This window comes from Impatiens glandulifera, chromosome 1 (assembly GCF_907164915.1).
Source record: "Impatiens glandulifera chromosome 1, dImpGla2.1, whole genome shotgun sequence".
Classification (NCBI taxonomy): domain Eukaryota; kingdom Viridiplantae; phylum Streptophyta; class Magnoliopsida; order Ericales; family Balsaminaceae; genus Impatiens; species Impatiens glandulifera.
The window spans coordinates 76,823,585-76,832,767 of NC_061862.1; the positions used below are offsets into that span (position 1 = coordinate 76,823,585).

The window sequence follows — 9,183 nt, forward strand, 5'->3', positions numbered from 1 at the left end:
TAATAACAAAATAAATCTCTAAAATGCGGCAGAAATAGAAATACAAGTACACTTTTTGGCGCGATCGAAACCCCAATTGCGGAACTAAACTGGGGTCATATATACAGTTTCAAATAGATAGTAGTATAATAAAAATAAAATGATATGTTAAAATATGTAGCATCAAATACTTGTAATATAATGATCACAAGTGGTAATTAGTTTGTTTATTGATAAATTTCTCGGTTAGGTTATACAATTTGATGATCAAAACTAACTTGTTAATTTGGTTATACAATAGTGACATATTATCCGAACTATGAGTACAAGTACTCGTATAGCGGTTTGGTTAGTCAATTATTCATTGGAAATTATATATATTTTTTATAAAATTTATAGAAATAAGTTTTTTAAATAGATACATGAAAATTAGACATTAACTTATTTATTTAATTATTGCAAGTTTAATGTAACATTAGTAATTATTACATGGATGCTTATGTTAAAATAATTTTATATTAATACAATAAAGCTGTCTTTTTTGATTGGGTTAGTTCATTTTTTTTATAAGAAATTAAATTAAATACTATATAGTCGTTTAATTATAAACACTTATACATATAAAAGTATAATTATAAACACTTATAATACAAAATTAAGCTTTTATTCTTAATTTAGCTATTAAGTTTGGTTAAAAAATTTAAGAACACATTATATAAATAAATGTTAAATATACAAACAAATATGGTTTTTATAGTCTGTAGAAAATTGTAACTGAACCATGTAATAAGGATATTAATTTGAGTCAACTAGGTTTTTTTTTATTTAATTAGTTTTTTTTTCATTTAACTTGATTATTCTTGGTTTAATAATGTATTATTTTTATCAGTCCAATTTTTTAAGTGACATTTGAAATAATGTTGACCTAATTGCATTTTGAGTTGGTATTAGTGAATATGTTTTTTTTTTACAAATATAATTATAAAAACATTCCTAACCAAATGGTTATTTTCATAATAAAAATATATATTTACTTGTGATTACGTTATCTTTTTAAATCATTTACGATTTAAAAATACATTCTCAAACCCAAAATGAAGTTAAATCAAACAGTAAGACCATTCGACCCAAAAACATATTCTTAAACTCAAAATACACCTATTCATTTTCCACCCAAAAAAAAATTATTTTTAAACTCAAAAGAATGTTATAGAAATATTATATTTTACACCAACCTTTTAATTTTTTCAATAACTATCTATATATTTATCAACTTTACAAATTAAATTCTAATATATTTTTAAACCTACACATATTAAAGAAAATTATGATGAAATTAATTATATATTAATTATTTTTTTTTAAAATTGGTAGATTGTAATTGATTATTATTTTTTATTTTAACAAAAACTGTTTTATTTTATTTTATTTTATTTTTTTTTGTTAATTTTTTGATTTTTATCAATTATGTTTATTATTATAAATTTATGATATGTAAAAACATATTATAAAATATATAACATAAAAAAATTATATAAAAAACTAAATTTATAAATATATAAATCATATAAAAAAAATTAACTAAATATATAAATCATATAAAGAGTTATATAAAAAATTAATTAAATATATAAATTTTATGAAAATTTAAACATAAAAAACTAAAGAACCAAATTATAACTTTACAAAAAAAAAAGTTTTATGATCAATAAAAATGCATATATATATTTTATTTTATGAGAGAGAAAATAGTAAATTACTCCAAATGGTTTGTGGTGGGAGGATTGGAGTCCAATATATACAGAGTTTAGGATTTGAATCTCTGTAATCTAAAAACTTTTTTAAACTTAAAATAATATTCTTTTAATATTTTTTTATATTAATTTTTTAACTTTTTCAAAAACATATTATATATTTACTAACTTTATAAAATAAATCTAATAAAATTATTTAATTATTTTTTAAGTTTTTATCAATATTGTTTATTATTATAAATTTATAATATATAATATATAAAAATAAATATGAATAAAAAAATATAAAATAATAATAAAAAGTTAAGCATATAAATAAATTATATAAAAAACTAAATATATAAAATTAATCAATGTCACTAATTAGAATACTAATTTATTTTTGTAAAACAAAATTTGGGTTTTGGTTTAGGTGTGAGTTGGAGGAATAAAACTCGTTTTGAACCTGATTTTGCAGGTGGGTTCGAGATGATTCTTATTTGTTATAAACTTAATTTTTTTACACTAAAATTTTTTACACTTTCACTTAATAAGTTCTTAATAACCCAAAATTATGACACTTTCTCTTCAGACATTCTTAATAATAATCAAATCCAAAATTTTGACATTTTCACTTTAGATCTTCTCACATCTATCAATTTTTACCAACATAATAATTTTCAAGGAATATTGTCATCACAATTATCCTCTCAAGAAGATAGCAAAACATTTAACTTTAAGATGATATGCTTCAATTACTATGTGGGTCTCAAATTTAAATTTTTTTTGTTTTAAATAGGCTTAAACTTATGTCATATAAGAATTTTCACTTATCATAATTTTAGTCATTTTCATTAAGGGATAAACACCCATCTTCCTACTTTAACCTAATATTTTTCTTTTTCTAAACTAATCTATCACATTCATATTCATAAAAATAAAATAGTATATTTTTATTCAGTTTTCTAATCAATTAACATAGGACACATTTTTTAAAACATTCCAACCATATTCAACATTTGTTAAAAGGTATATCTCAAAACATTAATCAATTTAAAATATAAATACATTCAAATTGGTATACAATATACAAACTTATTCGTTATAAAATTTTAAAAAAATAAATAAAATATAACTCTATTCAAATTTACTCAAATCTTTATTTAGATTACACATTTTTTAGTCAATCAAACCAATTTTGACACAATAGAATGCTTAAATTCCGAAAATAATACTAATTTCTTTTACCTTGTAATCTATCCATTTTTACCAACATAATAATTTTCAAGGAATATTGTCATCACAATTATCCATCTCAAGAAGATAGCAAAACATTTAACTTTAAGATGATATGGTTCAATTACTATGTGGGTCTCAAATTTAATTTTTTTTTTTGTTTTAAATAGGCTTAAACTTATGTCATATAAGAATTTTCAACTATCATAATTTTAGTCCTTTTCATTAAGGGATAAACACTCATCTTCTTACTTTAACCTAATATTTTTCTTTTTCTAAACTAATCTATCACATTCATATTCATAAAAATAAAATAGTATATTTTTATTCAAGTTTTCTAATAATAGGACACATTTTGTAAAACATTCCAACCATATTCAACATTTGTTAAAGGTATATCTCAAAACATTAATCAATTTAAAATATAAATACATCCAAATTGATATACGTTATACAAAGTTATTCGTTATAAAATTTTTAAAAAATAAACAAAATATATTTCTATTCAAATTTTCTCAAATCTTTATTTAGATTACACATTTTTTTTTTGTCAATTAAACCAACTTCCACACAATAGAATGCTTAAATTCCGAAAATAATACTAATTTTTTTTAAAGTTACATACAAAATGTCCTTAAATATAATTTTATTTAAAAATGTGACAAATTAATTAGACAAACTTAAATAATACGTTAAAATAATATGACGAACGCTTTATTCATTTAAAAAAAAACTCAAATGACTAAAATTTTAATAATTTAAACTCTATACAACAAAAACCTAAATTCTTTAGGATATATAGTTTTCTTAAAAAATGTGACAAATTAATTAGACAAACTTAAATAATACGTTAAAATAATATGACGAACGCTTTATTAATTTTAAAAAAAATCTCAAATAACTAAAATTTTGATAGTTTAAACTCTATACGACAAAAACCTAAATTCTTTAGGATATATATATATATATATATATATATAGTTTTCTTAAAAAATGTTTTGAAAGAAATTAAAAGTTAGTTAACATGTATGTAACAAACAGCCAAACTCTTATACCAAACAAGTTTTGTTATATTTATCAATTTATTATCTCAAGCAGCCGCATCTTTTATATCCATAACTTACATAAACAATATATAATTTCTATAAACATTATTCCATACCGATAATGTCGAAATCACACATTGCCATCTTGAGGTTTGGTAGATGCAACCTGTTACAAGTAAATTGTAATTAAAACAATTATCGTAAGATATATAACCACCGAAATTAGTATGTAAATTTATCTGAACTTACCGGGTTGGCATGATATTGTCCATAAATTGCATAAGTTGATATTAGAATAATGTTTAGGATAATGAATCTCCCCCAAGCTTCATAGTGTAACTGATAAAATAATTTAAGAAGCATTCATTATTTCATTTCAAATACCAATCAAACTTAATTAATTACATACCTGAGCAAAGAGAAACATGTTGAAGAAGATGCACACAGCTGGTACAATCGGTGTTCCAGGGCAAGAAAAACCTGTTGGTTTTGTATACGCCTGTAAAAGAAATTCAAACTCGGTAAAGTAATAAACAAACAAATTTAACCAAATTCGGTTAACAATGCTTATATTATCGGGGAACAATGGTTCAAGTAACCCTAGGTTTACAAATAAAAAAATCCCAACCTGCACCCTATTTTGAAACACTTATTGTTCACGCGTATGCATAATAAATAAATTTCCGAACTTTTCAATTTAAACACGAATCCAAAAGCAGTAAAAGTAAATTTCTGTGATTTCCTCATGGCCATTGGCATTGGATTGGGTTAGGTCTGTTCGCTTGTGAGCACCACAATCCAATCCCAAAAGATACTCTAGGCCTTATCTGATCTGTGGTTATTTCAAATAACTTTTGATTGATGTAGGTTTTAGAAAATCATGTTATTTGTCATTATTTGGATGAATACACATTAGCACTATAAATATATAATGAATAAAATACAAGACATTTTGGGTGATGATTATTAGACTGGATAGTGGGTTATTTGAAAATAATGTCAAATCACCCATATCATAGACAGTCTTCGAAGATAACTATAGCCTATTATTGTCGGAAGTCCATATTTATTGTGATTAACCGCTGTGACATCATATAAAACAATAAAATGACACACTTACATGGCGGCAATAAAGGGCAGCAGCAGCAAGAGCAGCGATCACGGCAGCAACAATCATAAAGATAAATGAAACATCAAAACGAAAGAAGGCTCCAGTAGCAAAACCGCAGCAGCCAATCAAGATAAGGCAAAGGATGCCTTCACTCTCTCTTGAGATAAACCTTTTAGATATTTGACCAGAGGAGGAAGCCTTATCTTTCCATCGGAGTGTTACCACGCACGCGGAGACAACAGAGTAGCCTGTCTGCATATAAGATTCAAAAAATTATTCTCCAAAACAACAACTATTGTCCCATTTGAAAACACATTCCTGATCTAAATCCAGTTGAGAAACTTCCAATAAATTTCTCAGTACGTGATCCCAGAGATCCACATTCAGATAAGATACCAGACATAAAAACATGTTTCAAAGTAAACTTTTGATCATCCTTTCTTCTATCAAGGTAATTAGGCTAATCAACCAAAGAGAAGAAAGGGTGACAATAAATGTAAACTAATTAAAAAAGAGTCTTTTTTTCAAATAAAACATACCAATGAGCCAACAGAAAGAATGTGGGAGAGAACATGCACATTCAACAGCGCTGCAAGAACACCAGCAATAATGCCAACCCAGACTTGAGAATTAATTGGCGTGTGGCGTGTTTGGTGTACCTTCGCAAATGCTTTAGGTAATAAACCATCTCTTCCTAGCCCAAGATACAACCTAGACTGTTCATAAAGAATCATTCAGAATTCCACTACATAAATTTGTTAATGTGTATTAAAATGATATGATGTAAGAGGCTAGTAAATATTATTTGGCGGGAGAATGATATTTTATCACAATCACAGTCAATTTAGAAAGTGAAATGGTTTTGTTGCATTTGGTATGAAAAGTGGGATAAAAAAATTTTGTGTAAAATTTTAGATTGTGCTAAAAACTTGTTTTTTTAAATCACACATTTTCAGCCAAATGCATTTGTTTTGGATGTCAATGTGACCAAAATATCATACACGCCTATTTGAAACACTTCATGAATCTGTCTGAAGAAGCCATCAAAAAAAAAAATTGTTGTGTTCAAATAAATTTTGTTTCCATACACCCAGATGAGATACTTGTTACAAAAAAGTTTCCAAGCAAATTTATTGATAGCTTTTCATCTAGATTCGAATCCATACCCAGATCCAAATCTAAAAAGTGTTTCCAAATTTGTTAATATCCAAATTGTTCAACTTCTTTCTTAAGGGTTATTCTTTTCTTCCTTGAATGAAATTTTGCATCAAGATTGTAATGGATTATAACAACATATATAAGCATTTCACCTGAACATAAAGACCGACAAGAAGAGTAGTAGTAAGACCAGCAACAGCACCAACGCTAATAAGTACAGAAACATACTTCAAGCCCTTAGACTTGAATGCTTCGGCCAAGGGAGCGTCTTCATCAAGGAGTTTATAAGGGACCATACCCGTGATTACTAGGCAAACCCCAATATATAAAGTCGCACAAATGATAAGACTTCCCATTATTCCTAATGGCAAGTCCCGCTGAAAAACATCACCAATTGTGTCACATAAAACTGAATTCTGGCATCAAATGTATAATTAATTCATTGGGGCTAAATAATTCACCTGCGGTCTTTTAGATTCTTCAGCTGAGTTAGCAACTGCATCAAATCCAACATAAGCGAAGAACGCTATGGTTGCTCCACTCAGTACTGATTTGGCACCATGTGGAACAAAAGGAGACCAATTTGAAACATCAACTTTAAATGCCCCGATACATATGATGATTAGGACAATTAATATCTGCAGCAATTATCTTTACATTATCAGCTCAAAAGCTCGAAATTAAACCAAATTTCCAGTTTTGGAACTGGAGAAATTTCAAGATTTAATGAAATGATCTTAGGTTATAAAATATGAAGAGTGCAAGATAACAACTTACTTCTAAGACAAAAGTTCTCCTAGGAGAACCATTTCGTCCATTTTATAAACTAATATTCAACTAGGAAAGAAGATAAAGCGCTGATTCATAACTGGTATTAGAAACAGTTTAACATATATACTCTTCTTTGAATTAGATTTGGTGGGTATACTAGTGAGGATGACTTTCATTTCTCATAATAATTGGCATATGGGTGGGCAGAATCAGTTTCATGCAATCAATGAGGCTCTAGCAGTCAATTTGAAACAAGATTACTTGGACATATTAAAGAACCTGAATCAACTCAGTAGTTAACCGAGTTGACTCAGACCAAACCCTAAATCAAATTAACAATATACCAAGAAGATCAGTGCCTCCCCTGCTTCTAAGGAATGAAAATCCCTAAGTTAATTTGCTTCTTATTTTCAGCTATTTTATTAATTACCAATTAGATCTTAATTCATCTCCAAATAGAAAAGTAGGAACAATGTATGACTCATTCATTCCATTGCATTTTTATTTTATAAATGGTCGTGAATGCTCGATCTCATGACCTTGTATAACTCATTCATTCAATTGCGGAAAAAAAGAAAAGACTCTGAAGAGCAAACAACTGCTCTTCATTGTTCTAGTTTCTTAATTCACTGCTCTACTATCTTTATATACTTTGACTGGACAATTAGTCATATTTAACCTCATAATAAAGTCACTAAGTACCAAAACAAACTAGTTTTATGAAGCTTGGGATAAGTTGTTATCATCCCAGCCCAATGACACCAGTTATAACAAAGCGCAGACATTATGAAAGCTAATATTTTTAAAACTACATTGAAAAGATCTTTACGAAAGAGAATAGCAAAAGGCGATTACCTTGGTCGTAGTCATGACTGAATTCAATATAGAAGACTCCCCAACACCCCGACAAAGAACAATGGTTAGAAACACAAGGATGATTGGAGCTAAAATATTAATAGAGAAAACACCAAGAAACGGCTCTCCACCATGACCAATCCAACTCGGTATATGATCCTTGAAAAGGGGAAAGAGTTCTAGTATTGCAATTACATAACTAGCTAAGCTTCTAGCTATACTAGCTGCACCTATATGATAATCCAACATCAGCTGTCCAAACACAAGAAAAGCAGTAAGCTCATTGAAAGCCGAGTAAGTATATAAATACGCTCCCCCAACAACAGCTGGAAAAAGAGAAGCTAATTCAGCATAAGAAAGAGCATTGAGAACACAAGATGCTCCTGCTAGCAAAAAACTGATGGTTACTCCTGCATTGATGAAAATTCAAATATAACTATATCAAATAATTTTCATTGATTAAGAATCAGAATAGGTTGGATACATTCAATTCATGCTTATTTTTTTATGTAATATATTCAGTTTCGCATGCAAATCATAAATATGCATAGTATTTCCATTCCGAAAAGTTAATCCAAACACGATTAGACAGACTGGAACTTACCGGGACCGGCTTCGCGCGCGACGGTACCGGTGACTACGAAGATTCCTGCGCCGATTGAAGCGCCGATTCCGATAAGGAGTAGGTCGAACAGGCCGAGTCGTCGAACGAGGCCATCGCCGGAAACAGCCTGTAAGTTGATACTGTCGGAGTGAGATGGCAGTGGCTTGGCTCGAAGTGCCGATGACCAGAAATTGGAGAAGAAGGAATTTCCGGTGCTCTTGTCGTCTCTCATTTCTATCTCTCTCGATCTCTCTCAATCTCTCTCGATATCTCTCTCGATCTCTCTCAAGAACAGTTATGGCGCTGGTCTGTATCTAAATATACCTTTTACAAACGTGGTGGATATTCAAGTCAGATTCAAGTTCAGCGGATTATCAAACTGAAAATGAAATGAAAAGTATAAAATTGACTATCAAATTTATTCAAGATATTAAAACCTACCCTTTAATTTTAATACTTATCAAAAGGGATTCATAATATTGTAGGTCAAGTTCATGAAAAACAAAAATAAATTCTAAAATTCTCGCTAGAATAACAAAACTTTAAAAGAAGGTGAAAAATCATATTATCTGTTTACATATTCGTTGACTTTTTAAGTATCGGGGAGAAGGGTGCAATGTTTCTATTTTCATCGCTCTCAATTTTAATTGATTTAGCATTATGTTTTGTCGGATTGGATTTGTCGTTTCG

General features: G+C 28.1%; 1 protein-coding gene across 1 annotated transcript; it reads right to left on the reverse strand.

The window, feature by feature from the left end:
- Window positions 1-3,977: 3,977 nt before the first annotated feature.
- On the reverse strand, window positions 3,978-8,823 carry LOC124921669 (cationic amino acid transporter 9, chloroplastic-like). The gene is made up of 9 exons (XM_047462353.1): window positions 8,494-8,823; window positions 7,890-8,299; window positions 6,725-6,901; window positions 6,416-6,640; window positions 5,645-5,821; window positions 5,115-5,357; window positions 4,404-4,493; window positions 4,244-4,333; window positions 3,978-4,160 (listed from the first exon to the last, which is right to left on the reverse strand). Exons 1-9 carry the CDS (start codon window positions 8,723-8,725, stop codon window positions 4,125-4,127), a joined length of 1,680 nt encoding a protein of 559 aa, XP_047318309.1. The 5' UTR covers window positions 8,726-8,823; the 3' UTR covers window positions 3,978-4,124.
- Between the last annotated feature and the right edge of the window lie 360 nt (window positions 8,824-9,183).